The sequence below is a fragment of the Epinephelus moara genome, chromosome 8, assembly GCF_006386435.1.
Source record: "Epinephelus moara isolate mb chromosome 8, YSFRI_EMoa_1.0, whole genome shotgun sequence".
Lineage (NCBI taxonomy): Eukaryota > Metazoa > Chordata > Actinopteri > Perciformes > Serranidae > Epinephelus > Epinephelus moara.
Window position 1 is genome coordinate 25,416,244 of NC_065513.1, and position 25,131 is coordinate 25,441,374.

General features: G+C 40.7%; 1 protein-coding gene across 3 annotated transcripts in view; it reads left to right on the forward strand.

Annotated features, from left to right (window-relative positions):
• frmd3 (FERM domain containing 3) overlaps positions 1-24,421 on the forward strand; it is a 93,082-nt gene extending 68,661 nt beyond the window's left edge. For all 3 annotated transcript variants that reach the window (XM_050050525.1, XM_050050526.1, XM_050050527.1), the window contains 3 exons: positions 153-277; positions 13,629-13,866; positions 15,435-24,421. In XM_050050525.1, coding sequence (XP_049906482.1) covers positions 153-277; positions 13,629-13,866; positions 15,435-15,915 — 844 coding nt within the window. In that variant the 3' untranslated portion in view covers positions 15,916-24,421. The remainder of the gene's footprint in view (positions 1-152; positions 278-13,628; positions 13,867-15,434) is intronic.
• Positions 24,422-25,131: the final 710 nt, after the last annotated feature.

Genomic DNA, 25,131 nt, shown 5'->3' on the forward strand with positions numbered 1-25,131 from the left:
CTAATTATTATCCATTTATAGAGCAAAAGACGTGCAAAGAAAGGCTGTGAAAATAAAGCAACATCTGGAGCAGACATTTTGATTATGCAAGACAATACACATCTCAACGTAACGCAAAAAGCAGTCATTGTAATTGATGTTTGTGTTTTCAGAGCCCAGTTTGGTCAGAGTCGAAGTTTTAACTCTCTGAGCCACAAAAACCTCATCATGAACATGGAACCGCTGGTACCTGCACTGCCCTCCACCAACGAATACGAAGAGACGGCCACAGACAATGGTAGGATGTTATTTAACCCACACACACACACACACACACACCCGTGCCCTCCTGCCACAGACTTCTGGAAAGTCACATGTGGTCTCCCTTGTGTATGGAGCAGCACATGCACATTCACAACCCTCAGACAGAAAGCGTTAATTGAGCAGCTGATGCTCCCATCCCTCCATCAGTCTTGTCTCCCTGGAGACACCAATCGCAGCATGCTAAAAATACCCTTCCCATGATCCTCTCTGAGTTTACCACCATGCCTGTGTGTGTCTGTGTGTCCATGTGTCTGACTTGGTGTCTGTTTTACAGAGGAAGGTACACGGAAACAGGCCCAGCTTGTGTTATCATTAAGGAAAACTCAATTAGAAGTTATTTGTTTGGCTCCGACGGGTCTGTCTCTGTTTATGTCCTCGTTTGCTTCTGTGTGCACAACATGCCACTTTGTGTGTGTGTAAATGTTCAATGGTTGCATCATAACAGTGAAAGTCAAGCACATCCATGCTTATCTCATGTTCCAATATGAGTATTATGATTAAATATAGTAATTTATTACCTTTTTTTCAAATTAGGTCCTGCAAAGGAAGACTTGTCAACATCTGTTTTATCTAATAAGATTAAGTTTTCAGTCTGTTCATCTCACTTCAGCCATTTTTTGCAGCAGCAAAATGTATCTAGTCGACTGAAAAAACAATTGACTATATTATTCTAGTAGGCTACCTAAAGCTTAATATGTATTTGTCATATTAATAATTTATATAATAAGAAATTGATACTTGGCACTGTGTGATGATACAATATTGCCACACAAAAATATTGCGATACTTAAGTTGTTTTACATCACCGCTAGTTTATTTCTGTTTTTCAGATCAGCAGTGGTTCATTTTATCGGTTTATTATTTCCTAATAATTTCCAATTAAAGTCCTAGAATGTTTTCAGGAAGTACAAATTACATAGAATAAATAAATAAATAAATAAATAAAGTAAAGTAAAGTAAAATAAAATAAAATAAACTGAAATTAAATTAAATTAGATAAAATAAAAATACAAATACAAATAATAATTCTGTAAACGAAAATTGTGATTTAAATCCAAGTAAATGTTCATTAATTATTCTTTTATTAATGGAAACTTATCCCTCATTTATGTTGAACTGTATGGAGGCCTGTAGTTGACCTTCATGTTTTCATGTTTTTTGCAGAGGACTAAGAGACTTAAGTTTAATGTTGAGCTAGCAATTGATTGGAATCAATTTATTAGAAGTGCACAAATCAAACAGTGTCTATTTACCCTTATCGGTATTACATTACATAGTTCTTTCTAAGGAATGTTGAGCATATCATTTAGACATTAAGTAGGAGTATGTAGCCACAGTGGTGAGGTGCATGATGAAAGATATTTCAGTGGAGCTATCCTTCAGCCGGCCTGTTGACACCTGGCTCACAGCTGAACTAAGATCAGTTCTCCCCCCATGAGAGAACAGAAGCGTAGGGTCCGATGAGGTAACGTGGTCGAGCAGAGCAACACTGCCCAGGAGAAAACCTAATGAAGCAGCACAGAGCAGTTGGTATTTAAGGGTTTTTCCCCAGGACACCACCTTCCCCGAGTAGATTTATGCAGCCTATAAAAAGTACTCACTACACTGTGGGCTTCAATGTTTCCCTCGTGACATTTTTTCCACGTTATCGTTATTCTCTGTCGCCTTTTCTCTCTGTTGTTATTCCTGACAGTCTCCACCGCGACCTGTTACCTGATTAAAGCATAAATCTTGTTGTTAGGGAGGAGAAAGCAGGGTATGGTTACACAAGATAACACAAGAGCCAGGAGTTAAAGGAGATGGAGAGAATATGAGAGAGGAGAAAATGGACTGTAGGGCTGATTGAATGAACAGAGGTTCGGCCGGATGTGCTCCACAGGCTCAAGTTGGATATAAGGATGCACAGGAGGGAGGAGTGTGTGTGTGTGTGTGTGTGTGTGTGTGTGTGTGTGTGTGTGTGTGTGTGTGTGTGTGTGAGAGAGAGAGTCAAAACTCGCCAGGAGGAAGTGAGGGTGAATGTAAGACCAGTGGAAGGTTGTATTACAGAAGACGTTGGACAGAAGACAGGTGTAAGAAAAGGCAAGAAAAGTTATTTTAATGAGAGTGCGTGTGTCTGGTAGTTAAAGTGACAAGGGCGTAGCTTTGGTTTCAGAAGTAAGGAGAACGCCGTGTCAAGTTCTGCCTGTTGCCTGCAGTGTCTTCTTTCAAAATACACTTCTATTTTCACAGGAAATTTGCTATTAACATACAGTCTCTTTTAAAATAAATGCACTACAGCAGTACAACAAGCGACTTTTTTTTTTCCTTCAGCAACTAATGGATGTGGTTAGGTTGAGGAAAAAGATTTGGCTTTATAATCTTCTGAGATGTGAACACTGCTCTCCTGGGTGAAATTCTGTGTTTATTGGACCCATCCACCACCCCTCGTGTCTGCCCTACTTGGACTTTTGTCCCCTTAACTTTCATTTGTGTCCCGCCGCGTTTCAATTTTATTTATAAAGCCCAATATCACAAATAACAATTTGCCTCAGAGGGCTTCACAGCACACGACATCCCTCTGTCCTTTGGACCCTCACAGCAGATAGGGAAAAACTCCCCCCAAAAAACCTTTAACAGGGGAAAAAAAGAAGTTATTGCCCAAGCACCTGATTTTGATGACTTTGAAGTGAGAGCAGGTTGACTTTTAATGAAAAACAGTCCTGTCTTCAGCTTTGTGACGATGCATTTTCCAGCTGATCCAAGTTTATTTAGCATAAAAAGTAGAAGAATTTTCTAAACCCTTCATTCTTTACTTTTTCAAAAAAGAAAAAAAAGAAATAATTTGTTTTGTAGTACACAATGTGACTACGTGACTACCAGACTATGAACTCTCTCACACCGTTTACAGTCTGTGATTACTCTGATCAATATTTATCTTTTAGAGCCATGACATCATGTCCTTTTTCGGGACACTGTGTGCGGACTGAAATGAAATGTGACCGTACCGTAGGGCCCAAGTTACCCAGGAGCAGGCCATTTCCTGATGTTGCCTCCTGCTCTGCTCCTGAGCCAGGAAACCAAACCAACCACAGAAGCAGCAGGCAGAGAGGGAGGGACGTCACAGAACACTGTCCTTAACTGCATTACCTTTAACTGATGCTCAGTTATCTTTATAAGAGAGTATTAACCATAAACAGATGTTTACGTCAAAACATGCAGAGGAGCTGGCAGTATCTTTTTAAGCCCTGAGTAGTGTCTGAGCCAAACAATCACTGTTGCTCATAAAGCTTATTGCAGTGAGTGTGTAAATTTTTTTATCAGCTTAGTCCAGTTTCTATCATCTGGATTTTGGCAATGAGACAAAGTTTAGAGAGACGTTAGTGCATAAATCCAACTTTTTTCCATCCAATCATCCATCCATCCATTGACCAGCGACTTTTCTTCTTTCATAGGCATGGAACCCTTCTTCTCTTGTTACCTAACACCTTCCCTCCATTATTTACACCCCACCCTCTTCCTCCCTCCCTCCTTACATCCTTCATTCTCACACATCGACCTGACCTGTGACCTTTAAACCTTCACACATGCACGGTACAGTCATGTTGTGCCATTACTCTCTTCAGACTGTTGATGGACTTCTCCTTATGACCACCGCCTCACTTTCTCCACCTCTCCTCCTCTCACTGTCTTTCTCTCATCTCTCCTCATCCCATTTAGAGCAAAATCAATTCTTCTTGGCTCAGGGTCAAAGAGCTGCAGCAGTAAGCATCCCGCCTGTCTCGGTTGGTTAGTTTGGGCGGGGCAGGAGGTAGTCATCACATCAAGAGCCTTGTGCATCACTGACAGGATGCAGGCTGAGTAATGAAATAAGATTCAATTTAAAAATGCCTTGTTTCGCTCTGCAGTCCTGCCACTCTGTGTTGTGTGCTACTCAATAAAATAAAAGGCATTATTTTTTTTATTATTTCAAAAAATGTTAAACCATGCAACAGTGGAGGATTAATAATAAGCTACTGATGGAAATGTTTTGGATTTTACATTTCTCATTCTCTGAGAAGATATTACCTGTCAGAGGGCACAGTTCTAGAAGACATCAGGTGACGTGAAGTGAAGGCCGGGATGTGCTTGAAATTAACTAGTGTGTGTGAAGTGTCATCGAGCTACATCTGAAGGCAAAGTGTTTAAAGACATAACAAATAGACACAGCTGAAGGTGTCATAAGGAGCAGGGAGATGCGATGAAACGTACAAATGCCAATAACGGCACACACTTTGGACAGTTTCTTCTCAATGGAGTTCATAGTGTTGCATTCAGTTGTACACACATAAAGTGACAGAAACAGTTATGTGAGGATTTTTTAAAAAGAAATTAAAAAGAAGAAGTTCAAATCCATCCTAAATCATCACCTTGACACACCTGATCTATCGCTGAGTGAAATGGGTGTGCTTGTTGGAGGGTGCTTTCTGAAAGTTGCGTGAATGCATGCAGAATGTCTCTCTCTGCACCAAGGCTTCTATCACTTTTTGGGTGTATAATGAATACAACAACATGAATGCCTAGGATTTAGGTGGATATACTGTAGTGGCACACAACACAATTTCATTTCGATGCGATCGAAGGGCCTGCGATCCATATGGGACGATATTAAATGCCCATTTAACACAATCTGTTACAAAAGAAGCTGACACCCATTTTGTTTTTGGTTTTGGCCATAAAAGATATAAACAACACATGAATGATGTAAGCAATTGTAACTACTTAAGTGCAGTAAAGTTTACTTTAATCTGACTCCACTAACACACATAAAACAGCACATGGGATGAGTTATCTTTCAGGGCTTTCTGTCAGAGAGTCCTTTCTGAAGGAAATCTTTTAATTTTAAACCAAACCATCATTTTTTTCATAAAAGCTCAGGTCTATCTGGCTTAAAGCCCTGAAGGAAAACTTCTCCAGCTATAAAACATGGATAAACAACAAACTTTGCTTAACAAAAGTATAACCTTCAGCTGAGTAAGAACTGTCAAGGTCCAGAGACAAAATAATTGTTTATTTGCTTGTCACTCATTATTAGCTTTAGCATGTTTACATTGCATAAATTAGCCTGGCAGCTAGCGGACTTTCTGCCTCTACTCATAGCGTAACAGATTACATATAACTTTATTATTTTTCATACTCATCGTTGGTTTAAGTCAAAGCATCTCCCGACAGAACAGCATCGTTAAATTTCAGCCAAACATTATTGAAACAGAGCAGCTAAAGTTGCTGTGGTGATAAGTTGTGCTCTGTCTGTTGTCCTGTATTTTCTTCAAAATCCAAAATATTTCCACACTGCTGATTTATTCCTGAATAAATAATGTTAAGCATTTCCTAGAGATGACAATATAGATCGATGTTTTCACTGTGCATCAATTATATTGGATCGTTGATCACTGAATCAATATATCCATCCAGATTGATGGATCATTACACCCCTAATAGTAAGTGTGTTTTCTTTCGTGTATAATCACCCGAAAATAACAACTGACACTGGCTCTAAAAAGGGCCGTTCACGTTTTTCATTTTTGCATCAGCCACCGTAGTTGGCAGCACCTCCACGATGAGAGCATTGGGAAAACACTGATTTAAAAAAATAAATAAATTTTTTTACATAAAACTGCTTTATTGAGTGTTTTTACTGGGTTAAATCATCAGGTACGTTTGTTTTGGAGAGCAAGAGACCTCTGCGGATAATTTGGCACACAATAAAAATGTCCTGAATGTCCGAATCTCACAGAAAAAAAGGTGAGCAGACATGAGCAGGTGCTGGGCTAGCAGCCTGTCTCAGACGAGCCAAACAGTGTTGGAGAAACGCTGATTTGTAACGTGAAACTGTTTTATTCAGTGTTTTTACAGGTTTTAATCACCTTGTCTTTTTGGAGAGGAAGAGTCCTCCGTGGATAATTCAGCTCACTGTAAAAACCTCCTGCATAATGAAAACTCAAAGAATTCTAACCAGGGGAGGTTTCAGCTGTTACAATCTGCAATCCATAAATCATTCCCCATTTCAGCAGTTCAGTCAAACCAGTTCATTTCAAGCAAATCCCCACCTTTGAACAGTCAAACGCTGACTCTTTTAGGAAGGCTGCTGCAAGGACTTTGGGATAAAGTGTCCTCAAGATGGTCTAGGATCACCGTCTATATTCAGAGCACTAATCTCAGCCATTAGAGGGGAAACAGGAAGCTGACCCAAGGTCAGTGGTGACCTTGCTCTGTTTGTACAGCCTGTCCCCTTCTTATCTACCAAAATCCATACACAAACACACAAACACACACACACACACACACACACACACTGGTCATGTTTTGGCCAAGGCTATCACTCATGGATGTTTCATGGGGATTAGACAATACAGGTCTCACATCTGAGGCTTCTTCACACTCCTGTCCTCACGCAAACTTACTGTACAGTTAAATTCATTTTCATGCTACATTTTGTTTCGTCACAGTCGACACTTGCCTCATAATCAGTGTGTTTAAGTGGGTGAAGTTTGCCTGTCTGTCAGTGCTGGCATGTAACAGATTTCTTGCGGAGTGAAACAGAAATAATTGTGTCTGATAAGAGGAAAAGACTGAGATAAAGACAGACTTGCAGAGAGGAAAAGAAAGTGATCCCCATCCCATCCTGGGTCAGGCCTGCCCCCCTGTAATCAGAGTTAGATTAGCTGCCCCTCTGCAGCCAGGACCACCTGGTTATATATAGAAACTGTAGCTTTGGGCCTGATCCTCCTCTAATGCCCCTCCACTCTTTGTTAACATCGCTGACATTCACAGGAGGGCCATGTCTGTGTATCAGAGAGAGAGAATGTCTCTGGTGTATGTCTCTCATTATCTCTCTCAGTGTGTATGTATAGGCGTGTGTGTGTTGGTACCCATCCTGGCCTCAGAGCTCGGCTGGCAGCCCGGTCAGTTGGGGTGTGGGAGTCTTACCGCAGACAGCTGCGTTTGAGGTCTGTCGTCAGACTGAACGATGGAGGTTATCGAGCACAGGAACAGCAGTGATGTTGGAGGCGGCCTCATGCAGAGCAGTATGGAGCTGGGAGTTAGCGACCGACCCAACATAGGCGACACCCTGAGCTGTGGGAGCCAGGGCAGAGCAGGGGGACTCGGGCTGGACATGACCCCGGAGAGGCTGGAGGGTGAGGGAATGGAGCAGGGACAGGCCGGGCCTCTTGAAGTATTCCACCCAGGGGAGTCGGATGAACAGGAATCATCCATAGTGGTGGCTGAGGCCTTGAGGTGCCAGGTGAAGATAACGACACGGCGGAGCCTGCATCTACGTATAGCCAATCACACGGCCCGGGATGTCTATGTACGGCTGGTGGGGAATGGGGGACGCATTGCTGGGATCCATACTGGCCTTCAGAAAAGTCTGGAACAGAGTAAGAGTGGGTGGAAAATGCAGAAATGTGTCAGAAATACATCAAGATGCAGTTTATTGCAGTGCATCTCTTGTTTTGCAGTTTAATGGCTTTCAGTGGAGTTTCAAACACATTACATGAAAACTGGAGTGCAGGCCTTTCCATCTTTTCAATGTGATGCAGCTTTACACATATCTTTTTACTTTAAAATCAGTATCGAGGAAATCAATCAATGCACAATGTATGATCACGTTTAGCCCAGTAGTTGGGTTGCCAGGTTTGTTGTGGCAACCGCGTGTTGCAAACTGTGAGTGTAATCTTTCAAACATCCTCAGACTCCTAAGAGACCACTTCAATGTGTGTGTGAGTGTGTGTGTGTGTGTGTGTGTGTGAGAGAGAGAGAGATTAAGTCATATTCAGCATGCACAGTAACATACTATGTGTTAAAGTAACTACATTCTAATCCACCATTAATAGCTACATTATAGGACAACACTTAAACATGCTGTGTTTTCTGTCTGGATATTTGATATATAAAGAGAGGTGGTAAACAAATTTGTTGTAAAACAACAGGCTGAAGGATTAAAGAAGTAATTTTGAATATTTGGATGGTAGATCTGTGAATGAGAGGTTTGAATAAACCTGCCATAACACTGAAAGATCACCTTAAACAGTGGTCATTTTCATGCTTTTATTTCTGTTTAGGTTTTATACGTCCATTTATGAGGTTGGTAGTTTCTTTACTTTAAAACCAACTTAAACATTTTGAGTAATTGCAAAATGGCAAAGGAAAATTTAAGACCTTTTTTTAAGTAAAGGTTTGAAAAACGTTTGGATCAAAGCATGAATATAAAGATTTAATTTACCTCCTTGCAATTTTTATTTAGTTCTAGTGATCATTTGATCTACAGAAAGCTGATAACTACCTATTTAAGAATACACATTAAAACAGGGGCATTGGGGTGCCCCTTCACTTACTGGCCTCATTACGTTGGTGTATCTCCACTCTGCTGAAGTATCCTTGACCCGACACTGGATCCTCATCAGGTTTAGCAGTGATGCTTTACAGCTGATCCTGTTTCACTTAACTGCACACAGAGGGCGAGTATAAGAGGTTATTCCACCATAGTAAGAGGTGTTTAGTAATCCCTAAAATACATAAAGATGAGTGGCTGAAATTAAATATTTAAAACTTCTCTTGAGTATCAGGATTCCTGTGTGTTGCCTCAGTAGCACGAGTTGAAGAGATCATATTGATAAAGAGACGAGCTGAGTAAACATACAAGCGACGGCTCTGTTCTTGCACACATGCACAGTTGCACAGATAAATATACTTTGGAGGTGTTTGGGTGTCGATGATGAGGTTGCAGGACAGAGATGAATAGGTCTGTCAGCACTTGCATAACAGGGGAAAACCCTGCTCTGTGTGTGTGATTGCTTGTGTGTGTGGTGGCCACACAGGAATGTAGCACCTTGAAGTGTGAATCACCTCTTCTAAGGAGAGGCTTGTGTCTGAGCTAACGGGACAGAAAGCAGACAGTGTTACAAATGAGGAAACAGCAGAAGCAGCAGAGTAACTGTATTCTTTGTGTACTGTGGATTTCTTACTTTTGACCTGGAATGATGTAAAATGAACATTGCTGCCCACAGAGTTAAATAAAATAAATAATGAATAATAATGCTACTATTTTCATTTACTGATACAGGGTCATTTTTGTTGGTCAGCTGTCATTTATGAGCCTTCTAAGCGTCAATAAAAAACAAATATTTACTATAATTTAGACAGTTTTCATGCCTTGGTAACTGGATGGCTCAGAGGTTTTGAATGATGCGTTTTTCTGTAAATGAATACAGTATATACTGCTCCATCTACGTCCCAACCCTCACCTAGTCATGAGCTCTGGGTAGTGATTTAAAGAATGGGATCGCGGATACAAGCAGACGAAATGAGTTTCCTCTGTGGAGTGGCTGGACTCAGCCTTAGAGATAGGGTAAGGAGCTCGGACATCCGGAGGGAGCTCGGAGTAGAGCTGCTGCTCCTTCGTGTTGAAAGGGGTCAGTTGAGGTGGTTCGGGCATCTGATCAGGATGCCTCCTGGGCACCTCCTGTTAGGGGTGTTCAGGGCACGTCCCACTGGTAGGAGGCCCCAGGGCAGACCTAGAACACGCTGGAGGGATTATATATCTCATCTAGCCTGGGAACACCTTGGGGTCTCTGAGGAGGAGCTGGAAAGCGTTGCTAAGGAGAGGGACGTCTGGGGTGCTTTGTTTGGCCTGCTGCCCCTGTGACCCAGCCCTGGATAAGTAGAGATGGATGGATGGATGGATGGATGGATGGATGGGTGGATGGATGGATAGATACAGTATATAGTGAGATAAAGGTGGTGTTTTTGAATAATCATCTGACCTATCACTTAGCAGGAGTCTGATGAGATCAGTGTGGGAAGGTTGTACTATGTACTAAAAGTCGTGCTGGAGTTTTGAGCTCTTTACAAATCTCCATCCAGTGAGCACAGAAAAAAACTACAGATCCCATGAAGTAATTACACCCAGGGAGTTTGGGAACTTACTCCTTGTAACTTTGTTACATCCGATCAATAACATTAATTAACACTCTCTTCCAAAGTCATTTTTCTCAACTTTTTGTAATAATATCTGCTGTCTAAAAATGTCTACAATCTACAGGACTCTGTCCTGCTGTTATTGTAAGGCAGGTTTAGTCTATATACATTTCAGCAACAGAGCAAAGTGCTTCACATAAAACACCAAAAGCATTGAGACAAAGTGCAAAAGAGAGACATTATAAACAAGCATTTAATACAATTAAAAACAGTCAGTAAAGAACCAGAATAGTAAAATAAAAACAAGCTCAACAGAATAATACAGGTATAAAATGCAAGAATAAAAGTTACAGTGCAGAGTAAGAAATGACCACATATTTGATTTACTTAAAAACAGCGACATATAAAAAAATCTTCAGCCATGATTTAAAAGAACTGAAACTTGTAACAGATCTGCAGTTTCTGGGATTTGAGATATATGGTGTATGAAAACTGAACGCTGTTTCTCCATGTTTAGTTTTGACTCTGGGTAACAGAAATCAGACCTGTTCCAGATGACCTGTAGACATGTCTGAGCGAGCTGAGACCCCTCAGTGTTTAGCCTGCAAGCATCTAGTATGGTGTTTGTTAAAGGCCACCACAAACCTTAGAACTGATGACCAATATTGGTTTAAAAAAAAATACTTATCCAGACATATAAAGCGAGCCACACAACATACTTCACAAGAAAGTACTTTTCATCTCCTGCCAGAGGCTCCAAGACAAACACTCCTAAGCTGCACTTTTACTTAATGCCACATTATATATAATCCTTTGGATGTCCTTGTGCACATATAAACCCATATAGGATGCTTCCTGTTGTGCTATAGTGTAGAGGCTCTCTCTGTCAGGCTGTGACAGAGGTTCCACAGCAGCACTGGTGTAGGAGCCATATCTAAGTTTATGTGTAATCATATAATTTACTGATTTTTGTGTATTTGTCTTTGCAATATGTACACCCTCCAAAGGTGGTGAGGGCGCTGAAGTAAAGATAATATTTAATGCAGCATGAGTGTACAGATTAACATATGTCTTTGGCGCTTGGACACCAGAGGGAGATATTTTGTGTTTGAGGGACATCTGAGTGGCAGCTGGATAAATCCCCCCCCATGGAGTCCAGACACTGGTGGCGGTGGCTGCTGACTCTGAGATCTGCTGCACAACTTGTTATACAGTATCATTCACATCATGCATCGTATGTGCCATTTTGTTAACTTGGAGTATAGTCATGTCCTCTTTTCCTTCATTGTAATACAGTTACTTTAACACATCAAGCATGGGTGTGTCAGTGTGAGGAGGACCTGAGACCTGAGTGTGAAAATCTCCTTTACTTTATATTTTGTTCAGTATAATGAATCTGTATCCGTCTTGCCCTGTATGTGGTGTGCATCTGCACTGTGAGAAGCTGAATTATGATAAAATCAGACTATTACAGGCCAAGTCCGATGCCAAATTTTCCTAAAGCAGCAACCAGTAATGTTGCGATATGTCCAGCTTCCTCACTTCTCTGTTGTTTGCTCCTCTCATATTTCTCCTGCTTTTCCTGTTTTCAGGTTTAGTGCCCCCCTCTCTCTTCGAGTTCATTTACTCGTTGCCTTTTTGCTGACTCTGTTTCCATGGTAGCTGTCACCGCTTGCTCCTCAGGTTTTCCTCTCCCTCCTTCTCCGTCCTTCTTTAATTTCTCTCAATTCATAGTTAAATCAGTTGGCATGGCAACAGATTAGTCAGTTTGGCCTTGACGTTCAAACAAACCCCCGCCTGTCTTCGATATTTCAACCTTTCTTTCATGACCATTTCTAGCAGTGTGTGTGTGTGTGTGTGTGTGTGTGTGTGTGTGTGTGTGGTGTGTGTGTGTGTGTGTGTGTGATCACGAGATAGAGTCTGGATTAGAGAGGTGTTGATGAGCTGAATCATATGTCACTGATGTTTACCGCCCAGCTCCTGCTTAATCCAATGCAGGAAGACAGCTGGGCTTATTTTTAACACACACACACACACACACACACACACACACACACACACACACACACACACACACAGGCGTTCATATTCAGATTCATTGTGCACACTGACGCATCAGTGATGTCAGAGAAACTCATCATTAAGTCAACACCTCTGAGTAAAGTGCATCGACACAAACACGCTGCGTCCTCGGCTCTGTTGTCAGGCCACGTCACATCAGCAGAAATGACTGTTTCACTGCAGCATTTCAATAGAGCCGTAAACTGAAATCAGCCTGCGTGAATACAACAACAGTTCAAACAGTATCAAGGAGTCCATTGCAGCCTGAACTGTATTACTCACACACACAGTTAATGTCCCCTGTCAGCATCCATAGGCCAAATGAGATGAGTAATTTTGGTGTCGAATAAAAGTATAATTGCCCTCACACATTTTCAGGGTTGAAGCGAGGTTGGGTATTTTTTATTCTTTTATTTTAGATGTCAGTATTATGGGTGATATCTGTAGGTGCTCTATCCTTTGGAAATATGGGAACGCCATCATGTGGATCAAGTGTTGCACTGCAGCGTAACAAGCTACAGTTGCAGTTGTCCCAGTTACATACAAAATAACCGTGTTTTATGTATTTGATACATTCACACTGCGAATGTGAACTCTGTTGTCCCAGAAACCCAAAATAAGTCAAGCTGTGTCAACAATTGAGAAAAAAACACAAACATTACTTTAATTATTTCTTGAGAAAATACATTTTTGCCTGATATTTGTGAAGATTCATCAATTGAAATAGCTAAATAGTGTTGTTTTTGTGCATACTGTAAATTGCAGAAATGGCAAATTATCAATATTAGTACCAAGTGTATAAAGTACATCATACTATAGTATTAGCCTAGTATTACTAAGGGTACATAACAGCCAAAATCAGAATCAGAGGAATCAGAATCAAGTAGATTATCACATGCAAGGAATTTGCCTGGTTGTTTTGGTGCATAGACAAGAAACATAACTATTAAAAGATACTGTTTAAAAATATTTACTATGTAACTGTTTCAAATGAAATAACTAGGCAGGAATGTACAAAAATTCTCACAATTTTCTTATGTAAACATTTTGCAAAGAAAAAATCATTTATTCTTCTTAGTATGAGAAGACACCTTTTACTTTAATTTTAATAGCTACAAATATGACATAATTCAGTGTATCCAGTCAGTGTGAGAAAAGACTGAATAGTAGTATTAGTAGTAAAATGTAAGCTCTCCAGTCTGACTTGTGTGGTGAGCTGAATCTTTTTGATAGTAGGTCTATATTCCCAAATCAAAGTTATCTTCAAACATATGGTATATAATATAATGTAGAGTGAAACTGTGTCTTCTGTCTCTGTCCCTCACCAGGTGTTGTTGCTGTGAAGGACTCCGTCCCCCTGTCTCCTCTCAAACCTTCAGCTGTACCCGCAGACACAGAGCAACAAAGTAATGAAGGAGGGAACTCTGCTCTAGGCACCGACCTGCAGGCTCCCCGTGTTTCCATGGAAACCTCAAATCTCCGACCTCAGACACCCAAAGCTGAAGATGAAGTGGAGGAAGACGACGAGGCCAGCGGCCCACTCACCATTTCTGAGCTCGTCTACAGGTCTATAAAAGCGATAATCAACACTTTTATAACAGCTATGTTTTTGTTTTTTTTCAGCTCATTGTTTGTAAATGTCCAGCTCACAACTGATTTGCTGCTCTCATAACAATTTTTTCGGCCGCAGCGGTCAGTGTAAACAGCTCAAAGTTAAAAACCTGCTGTACATTATCTGCTTGGCATCAAGCAGAAGGCAGACAAAGACAAAAGTCAGCAACCAGCTGGTGAACAGTCCAGAGCATTTAGCAGCTACAGAGCCAAGCATTTCCCACAGGAGTTGGTGGAGACCAAAAACAGAACTTAAAGTGAATAAGAGTGGACATTGGACTTACATTTGTCAGGTGGATAGAAACACAGCTCTAAATAAATAGTAATGTTCCTATGTAACTGCTGTGAAAATAAGCCACTGTTTACTAACTTATAACATCACTGTACACTGTGTCAGTGTTGTGTTTGTTTGTGCCGACCCCCAAGAGGCCAGTTTAAGGTGACAAAATACTTTTAAAACATCTCTAAAATAATGTATCTACCTTTCTGGGTCCATTTGATGGGCGACTGAGGAAAAACTCTGCTACTCAACAGATAAACAGTTAATGTCACACTAGATATGTTTTATTTCAAGTACAACACCATGCATAATCCTACAATGTCCTTTGATTTTGTCTTGTGCTGCTGTGATACTTGAATTTCCCCCCTGGGGGATCAATAAAGTATATCGTATCTTATACAGAGACTAGAAATCAGAATAGACAGGTTGAAAATGAAAGTGGTCACACCACAGATGTGGCTTACGAGTCTTCATGTTTATGCCCAAGAAATAACAAATTAATAGTTAAATTGAGCATAGCGTCAGTTCAGACAGGACATGATGTCAAGCTCAGCTCACGTCCCAGCTACATCAGCTGATCTCCAACAGCCCAATCAACTGATGGAGCAGCTGATTGATGGAAGGGAGTCAGCTGATAGATCACATGATTCCTTTCTATGCAACCAATTGGTTAATCTCATCCAGGGCGCCCTATTTAAACTGCTCTAGTCTGCCTACTGTTGCTGCTTCCTCTGCAAGCCACTTTGCAACCCACCTCCACCCCAGCTCCTCCTTTTCATTATGTGTCTGACTTATTATTGTCATTTCTGTTTGTCATTGATGCTGCTCTGTTCTGTTCCTGGGGGTCTTTGCTGCTGCTCTCCCTGCCTTAGGCTTTCCATGTAGGCACATGGAAGGGCAGGGAGGTTTGCTCTCTCTGCCTCAGGCTTTCCTCGTTTGCACGTGGAAGGGCAGGGATGTGTGCTTTCTCTGCCTTAAGGCTTTCCATGTAGGCATGTGGAAGAGGCTTTCTGCGTTGGCCTGAGGAAAACCAGAGAGGCCCCAGAACAGAGCCATACCACAAAATATAATACTGCAAATGGAAATAAAATTTCTTTGACTTAAGTGTTTCTGCCTGAACAGAGGTAGATAACAGCATCAGGTAAACCAACAGTTGCCTATAGGAGTGTAGAACACTGCTGCCTTGGTTCATTCCTACTTACTAGATAATAATATGCGCTTTGTTTAAATCTCTCCTCTCTAGCCCTTGTGCCAGCATGCTACCCACCCCAGTGGACGACAGCCAGGGAGGAGTCGACTTGCTCTTCTCGTCTCCGGTCCAGAGTCCCGCCAGGCTGCTTAGGGAGCTCCATGCTGACCCCGACATCCAGGCTCAGCTGGAGGCCGAGAGGGAGCGAGACCGGGCCTACGAACGCACCCGACTGGCTGCGAGAAGTCGAATGGGTGGAGTCCTGACCAGCAGCCTGCGCTTGTTGTCGTCCAATGAGAGAGTCAACGCATGTGTGCTGAGCGTGGCCCGCTTTGTCGCCGTGGTAATGGGCGTCTTGCTTGTCACTGTGCCCACACTGCTGCTACTGCTGGAGTCAGACATCGATGTGTCGTTCCTCCATGAGATCCGCCAGACGCCGGAGTTCGAGCAGTTTCACTATGAGTATTACTGCCCGCTCCGGCGCTGGATCCTGTGTAGGATCAGCATGGCCATGGAGAACCTCTGGTCAGACTGAGGAGGAAAAGACGGAAGAGGGAAAAGAGAGTAAGGAGTCACTGCAAGGGAAAAGATGTGCCCAAATGTCTGTCTTAACATGTCTTTCAATCTTATATTCAGTCTCAACAACCGCTGAGACAAACATCTGCCAATGGGATGAAATCATTTCACTTATTTAAGAGCAAGCTCAGTTTATTTTATGAGCAGGTGGAATGGATTATTTATGAGAGCTCACAAACTTACACTACAGTTATTAAAAAGAGGCCTGAGATGGATAAACTAAGAACGGTGGTCTTGATGCCTCATTTCTACACAGTTCTGTGTACGTACGTATGCAAATCAACCGAAGTCCATTCATTCCTGTGAAAACCTCCTTGATCTCCAGTGTGTTTGCAAAACTCCTCTTGTTTTTTTTCTGGTCCAGGATTTGCCTCAAGTACCTGGAATAATTTGAACTTTTCGGGCAGATTTCGGACAGACCTTCTGCACTGTGCCACAGGAAGTTGGCAAAAAATGAATTAGTTCACCCAAATGGTTAGCTCGCTAACATTGGTAGCATGCTAGCTGTATTTCATATAGAGCGCATGCATAGTGGATCATGTGACCACCCACCTGAGAGGCCAACCTTCTCACTTATTTATCCCCATCGTCTTATTGGTCCTGTTTTGTGTCTTTACTGCTCCATGTGCATATTCTTCTAAGATTGGACAGCGAAAAACAGTCATAATTAACATTTCTGCCAATTAACATTTCTGTGGTGGCGTATTTATCCATCCAAAATTAGATGCATTTCCTTTCGTTGAACACTAGACGCGTACTCTGCATAATATACGGACACAGAACAAAACTGTGGAAACGAGGCCTGAGAGTTAACACACTTCAAATTAAGAAAACACGTGCAAAAAGACACAACACAAGCAAATGGATATCTTCACTGACTTAACACACAAAGATGTCGATTTAATGACACATGCATGGCATTTAGAAAATGATTTACAAGAACCTCACAACACAGCGGAAACTGTTTCCAGTGGACACTAAAAAGTGATGCACACGGCTGGGACACACTTGTTGTTGCCATGGTTATTGGCTTATGAGGTTATTGAAGTTGGTAATCTGTCACTGTGATTGCATGACGGATTGCATTTTACTGAAATTGTGCTTATGTGATTTCATGTGATGGATTGAATGATACAGATATTATAACCATAAGCAAAAGGCTAAAGTGAGGTTAACAGCAGATATCTGCAGTAATGCCTGAATTATCACAATGTTAAAATAACTTCATAAATGGCAACAACAAGCACTATGTGTCTCAGTCATGTGTATCATGTTAGTGTCCCCTGGAAACAATTTTCCTTGTGTCGTGAGCTTCTTGTAGAGTGTTTTGTAAATGCTGTGCATGTCTTGTAAAGTTGGTGAAGGTGTTTGTTCACTTACTTGTAGTGATGGCCAAATGAAGCCTCATGAAGCATTTTCTTTATTTTCTGAGCCCACTAGATGGCACTTAAAGAGAGAGGCTCAAAGAATAGCAGTTGAGTCTGCTTTCAACCATTTGTTGAATAATAAGCGCCATCTAGTGGGCTCAAAAAATAAAGAAAATGCTTCATGAGGCTTCATTTGGCCATCACTGCTTACTTGTGTGTTTTTCAGTAGGTAGAGCTCTTAGGGCCACTGCATGTCAGGCCTCTCTTTACAACACTGAAACAAGTAGATTTGTTTCACCTCTTTGGCAGCATATTTTAGTGTCTTGAAGAAAAGAGAGAGATATCAGATAAATAAGATTTTCATCATAGATTCCAGTCACTTGTTAAGATAGACACTTCTGGCAGCGATGAACTGACAACAAGAAATACTATAAGTGTTCGAGGAAGAACCTGTGGGAAGGGAGAGATTCATGGAAGCAAAAAATTGAGGGAAGTCATGGACGGAGGAAAAGTCACATAAAGATCCAGAAAAGAAAAAAGTGGTTGGTTTCGTTTGAAAGCAGTTTTTAAAGGTCTGTTCACTCCTGATGCTGACTCGCTGATGCAATGACTCTTCGGTATATATCGCAAACCATTCTGATTGGTTCTCGCCCTCAGAGCGGAGCACCTGATTGGTCACAGAACCTGTCAGTCATGACGGAGTGGGCGGGGACGGAAAGAGAAACTATTGATTTGTCGCTGAATGCAACAATAGCCACAGTCAGAGGTACATTATATATATTTAAAAACAAAAGAGAAATATTCATAATTAATACCAATCTTAAATAAGTTGTTTTTAACGTTTTGTACATTTTTATGTGATCCAGATCTTTCAGGAATTTTTCAGTCAGAGGATCTACTTTGATCTTATTTTGAAATTAAGAGTTTACAAAAGACGACAAAAAAAGCAAATTTATTGAAGTTTATCGGGGTGATGGGTGTTGAGAAATTTAAACTATTTTTTGAGACTACCGTCAGCGTTTGCTGACTCGGTAGCACCCTGGGTTTTTTCCTACAGAGGCTATAGCACAAATCTTTTACATAGAACACAGATTACAACTGTTTCAGATTACGTGATGTCATTTTGGAAACAGGAGGGCGGCAGAGGAGAGAAAATATAGTCTGTTTGTGATGATGTGTTTTGTTGAACTTCTAAATGTCTTCTGAACTTAATGTTAGCTCAGTAATTACGGCTACCAGTGCATCTTTCAGTGTGTTTAAAGAGAGTTTGATCATAAAACATATAAGGAAATGCTAAAGGAAAGAAAAGATTACTTAAAGGCTTATTGTGAAACGTTGCTGTGTTGTTAGGGTGGGTAAAACTGTGATTTTGGGATATGTGTTAGTTGATGGTTTGCTAGTTTTGGGAGAGCTCTGTGTTTATTCCAGAGGGACATAAAGAGATAGGATGATACAGGATGATAGGACAGGTGTGTATACTCCAACTACACTGCTGCTACGTGACACATGATGGGACAAGTGATGCGTTTAATTGTCTAAATCTCTCATACAGGTCTTTCTCTGGTCGTTATCTGGTGTAGAAGATCTGACTGAACAAACATGGTAGAAGGAGTACAGTTGCAGGTATTTAACTTAAGCATTTTAGTCACTAAATCAAATTAGAAATGATTTGTAGCCATTTCTAAAAAGAACTGTGATCACGTTGAGCATCCTGTGATTATCATTTAAACGACTGCAACTGTTCCTACATGACAGAACTTTCCCATTTTAATGTCTGTGACCAACAAGTTATCAGGAGTTATAGATGGGGAAGATGGTTAAAAGTAAAGGTTAAGAAATGTGATTTTTGGTTTGAGTAGATTTAAAGTTGTGTTTATGGACATTTATGCTGATATGGTTGTGGTTCCCAAAAACTCGAGCCATGGTGTCAAAGATTTTAAAAAACTAAGAGGGGATGAAAGAAACTGATTAAAAAAAAAATTGCTATGTGGTACAGAAAAGTAGGACAAGGAGTGAAATGTAGATTTCGACTTTACGTTAGGAGGAAAAGGGACAGTTCACCCAAAAATCAAAAATACATATACATTTTCACCACTTTTAGCTGTGGTGTTATGGGTCCATGTCATTGGTTCGACAGCCCATTGGTTCGACATCCCATTAGTCCGACTGTCCGCGGTGCTGAATGGCTCGCGGCGGGCATATGGTGCGCCGCGAGCAGCTTGAGGTGAAGCAGGCTCACGGCTTATGTGTTTGCCACTTTCTTTTTCATTTTAACCCACACCATGATCTTTTCCTGACCCTAACCAAGTGGTTTTTGTGCCTAAACCTAACCAGACCTTAACTACAGGGCATCATGATGATTTCGGAACGGACTTCAGAACAATGAGTTTAATATGGTCGGAACAATGGGATGTCGAACCAATGGGCTGTCGAACCAATGGGCAGTTCCCGGTGTTATTTATCAGTCTAGATTGTTTTGGTGTGAGTTGCAGAGTGTTGGAGATATCGGCATATACAGATGTCTGCCTTTTCTCCATTAAATTAGCACCCGGCTTGTGGTGCTCAAAGCGCTGATAAAATAAGCTGGAGAAGCTCAACAGCAATGTCTTTCCAGAAATCATGACCTGGTTACTCTAGATAATCCACAGACCTTGCTGTGAGCAGTTTCATGTAGGAACTATTTTCTTTCTATCGAACTCGACCGGCAAACCCGTGCAGAAGGAAGCCTGCATCTACTGCTAGCTCACCTAGCAGTTACCTACCTAAGCAAGCTCAAGTTACAGCTCAGCCAGGGAGGGCGCCATCTCACTGTCATGAGCATGAGCCTCTCATCCATGAGAGAATGCACACTTCCTTCTGCGTGATGATATGGTTGCCGGGCGTAGTTCAGTAGAAAGAAAATAGTTCCTACATGAAACTGCTCACAACAAGGTCTGTGGATTATCTTGACAACTGGGTCATGATTTTTCAAATGTATTTTTTAGCACTTTGAACACCACAAGCCGGGTGCCATCTAGTTCCATTATATTTGAGAGAAGGCAGACATCTCTTCAGCTGATATCTCCACTCTGTCACTCACACCAAAACAATTTGGATTAGTAAATAGCACCACAGGTAAGAGGAAATATATGTGTTTTTAAAGTAGGGGTGAACTGTCTCTTTAATTTGTGTCAAAACGTGTTGGTTTTTGTGACACAGTATATCATATTTGTGTACTTGGATTTGGCTAAAGATTAAATCAGTCTCCTGTAGCTCTGATGAGAAATGCATCAGTCACTTTTGGGAATTTACAGCCGTCACGGCGTGATTGTTCAGCATACAGACAGTGCCTGTCGGTTACAGTTTCGTGGCTCTGCGCGGAGAGAACAGAGCGCTACGGGGATGAGAAAATACTTCAGATCAAAGGAAAGCAGATGATTTTTTTTTTTTTTTAAGAAAAAGAAGTTATTTTCAAAGTGTAGTTCGATTTGGATCAACTTCTCAGGAAAGGGCATTAGCAGTTTATGTTCAAAACAACAAATATATGTCTAAAAAAATACAGAAAAAGAGAAAAAAAACTGCATCTAATCACAGCATACACTATATACTTTATCCATAACATCCATACTGTACATGTCTTGCTATTATGAATATCCAAACACTATGTATTCAAACAAAGTCTGTAGCCAGACATAAATATGGCTGCAGACTGCTTGTGTTGTTGTAGAGTCATTTCACTCAACTACATATGCACCCGAAAATATTACCCACAAAGTCTTTACAGTTGAGAGTCAGTGATTCCAGTTTGGGCATGGTAGCTGAGCCTCCGTACTGCTTTATGGCAGAGAGGACAGTAGGGGTCAACCAATCTCACGCGGTATTAGGGCTCTTAATTTGAAAACTGAACTGATACTTTAAATTTTATTTTCAGAAGTCACTCTCCATACTTCTCGGCTGCTACAGAGGCCTCTGCAGTGCCCATCACCATCAAAGCCCTCTCATTACAACCGATCAAATGTTGCTGCCTCCTGTTATCAGCTGTGTTGTCGTGTAACTCTGTAGACTTTATGCATCAACGAGCTTTATGCATATAGAAAATATGCAGTAACAACAGAAACATGCTTATTTGGGACAAAGCATTTATTTTCCTACTTCAGCACATGCACTGAGTTTCGATGCTGAAACCAAGCGAAGGGCCAAACCACTATGACGAGGACGTTTGCGTTCAACATCACAGACTCTGAGCTTCTTTGTAATGGATGAAGCTGATCTGTATGCACTGCTAAATGATCACCATCATCCCATGATAACTAACAGAGGGGGATATCATCATGATGAACTACTGTCCTGTCTTCATGTTTAACTGTTGCTCCTCCGGTATGCACATGCACCAAAATGCTCCAGCGATTCACTGTAGATTTAAAGCTGTATAGGCTCCATGTACACAGCTGTACAGACATAGTTTGTCTCTGGCTTTAGTCCTTTATTTCTGTGCTCCATCCTTCTCTAACTAACCCGGGGTATCTCTCTATCTGACCTCTCAATGCAAATTGCATGCCCTCGTCTGTAAATACTGTGTTTATAGTTGTGGCAAAAAAAAAAAAAAGATTTCCTTTCTTTCTTCCCTCTGCGTGTCTTGTCCGTGTAAAGCGATCTAGATTTAGGCTTGGCTGTCTTGACCATCTTAGATGAATGCATGTTCTGTGTTCTTACCAAGAGGAGGAAGAGGAAACGGATTGAGACATTTAAGGCTTTTCTCTCAATCAAAATTAGGTTCATCTGAGCAGTTTTGTGACCACGTTTAGAAGAATACTTCATCCACAAAATGACCACTTGTGTATCAATTACTCACCTCATGTTAGGTTGAATTTGGGATGAAAACCTTGTTTTTCTGGCATGTCTCCACGATGAACGAAGAATCCAAAAACAGCAAATATTCTTGATGAATTTAAGTCATAGGGGGCCGCACTAACAACACCAACACTATATCAAACTAGAGCCCATCTCGTGATGGGATCCCTCCAGCAGGAATACGGGGATCCACGATTTAAAATGAATGAGGGCCAGGGACATAAAGTACGGAGCCAATGGCCACTTCTGTACTTCCTATCTCCCTACATCTGGCCCCCTTGCTCAAACCTCACCCATCTTTAAACTGCTTTCATTTTGATCTTAACTACACACCTGTAAATTTTTATGACTCTATCTTGCACAGTAGTGACATTATCATGGTGACAAAATCTGTCCACGGACAGACAGACATATAAACACCTGGGGTCTCATTTATGCACAAAACGAGGCCTACAAGAGCCGTACCCCATTCCCCCCGGAAAAGTTGTGATCTATAAAAAACGAGAAACTTTGACTCACGCTTACAAACATTTTGGGGACGGGAAATTGGCAACGTAGATGGCAATGTGGAACCCTCATTGTAGAAACTGCCTAATATTTTTTTGCTTTTGTTAGTACGTACATTTTTAGGATGGATCCCGGTGCACTGTTTTATAAATGAGACCCCTGGTAAATATTCAAAACGGCTTTTTTGGTACCTCCCGCTACAACTGGTGTCACCTGGACCACATTTTGCCATGCTGACACACACAGACTCACAAGGTGAAAACTGAATGTTGCAACAATGTCGTGGCTGATAAGCAACCCTATTAAAAACTCTCACACAACCAGTGTAGTGTAATCCAAGTCTCATTTATCCAGTGCTCAGTACTTCCAAAACACATGCATGTTGGCTAAAATCTTCCAGTTTAGAATACTAATGCTTAGGAGAGACTTGTCTGTACCTAAGGCTGTTTAGGTGGAATTGTTTTAAATGCATGTGTTTGGGAAGCACTGAGAAAATGACTGGATGAATGAGACTTGAATTGTGCTGTTGTATATGAGTTTTGCTTTGAATGTGGCCTTCCTTTACTTCAATTCATCAAAAAAAGTTTTTGGATTTTTCATTCAAGTTGGAGGCATGGGAGAAAGAGAACGTTTTCTACGTGAATTCAGTGTAACAGTGGGTGAGTTATTTTATTTTGTGGGTGAAATATTCCTCATGCAGTGTGCTTTGGACTTCATTTCATTGATTTGACAGGACTGACTACATGTGGTTGCTAATTTTGTTAGCTTCCTTTTAGTCAATCTCAAAAAATATCTCAGCACAAAAGGGAGAACTTCTTGACGACTGTGTGAAAAAGATCATTTTACAGTCTCTTGAATAGCAGCTCTAAAATATTTGACTAGTTACCTTCATTGTGCTTTTGCCGTGTGTGTAAATCATTAAAGCCAGATGCTAAATGCTAACACCCTAACCTCATTACTAACAGAGCATGCTATTAACTGAATCGATTAAATTCAGAAACATTAATTGTTTAGATGTTCAGTTTTTAAGATGTTTTAAAAAATAAACACTGAACCGAGTGAATAGAAAGTAAAACTACACCTCAACTCATCGCAAACAACAAAAGGCCTTTCAGCTCTGTGATGACACAGATCTTCGGCCCCATGTGACACTGTAGCATTTTATTAGTTTGTAGCTCATTTATCAGTTTAGCCTTTTTGAGTTTAAAGGGGAATTTCACCCCTTTGAGATTTAGCTCTTGTTTTGAGCTGAACTTAAGTTCCTGTGTTTTACAGCATATAGATGGACCGACAGTACAACTTTTGTTGCGTACGTACGTAAAACTGTGATTTCAAACATCATCATGATCACACACCAGTTGATGTCATATCTGAGGTATTACTATTACTAAGTTCCTGACATGAGTCAAGTATTTACAAACCTTAAATTTAATTACCTACTTTTGATTATCAGTAAAAATAAAACAAAAATGCTTTACAGACAACACCTGGAATTTAAAGCTGTTTAAATCACAAATACTGCTTTTAATTAATTTATTTAAGATTTTAAATATTTGAACTCAGGTCTACTATATGCAAAACTATTGGACATCACATGGTATAAGAGAAAAATAAGCTGTAGTATATTATTTCAGTGTTGTGTGGGCATGTACAGTAGCAGATTCTCTTGCACGGTCACTTTGTTGTTTTTGATTGTTAGTCAGACGGATTTGTTGTTTTATTGGTTAGTCGGATTGTTTTTTTTCTTTCATTTTTTTTCTTGTCATTCAGTCTCTTTTACTAAGAAACTCTGGGAGATTTAATTTAAGTAGAATCAGAAAAAAAGAAGAAGAAAAAAATCCCCAAGTAAAGACCCCCTCTCTTCTGGGACAACCAAGCCTTATGAACTTTGTGAAGTGAAAATTTTGAATGTTTGTATGTTATAAAAGAAAACATGGATTGTTTTATATGTTAATACTGCCACAATAAAGCTCCCTGATGAATATATATTGAAATATGCTGCCTAATGTGTGGATTATTGTATGATTTTATTATGCCTTAAATGTCTGAGTTATTCAAAAATATCTCAACCCCTAAATATGTAGTTCTTCTATTTCTCAGCAATCATCCTGTAAACATGACAGTGGGATTCAAGACAATTCCCCAAAGCTTTCATAGAGCTTTGTCTCCCTCATGTGGCATGAACGTGACATTGCACCTTGTGTTGGCGTCTCCTTGGTGATGTTTGTGTGATTTCTGGGATACAAGGAGTGTTCAAATCTTTACCATCGAGACTTGACTCTATTACATTAGAGTCTATTCTCTATTGGATGAGAAAATATCTTGTGCAGTCCAAAACTACTTCATCCAAAGATCTCAAGTCAGCTCTACTCAACAAAGAGGATTGTCCAGAAATCTCTGGGGTAAGAGTGACGTTTGAGTTTCCTAAGCTGGATCATGTTGTGGTGTAGCTGTTATTTTAAGGCAGTGGT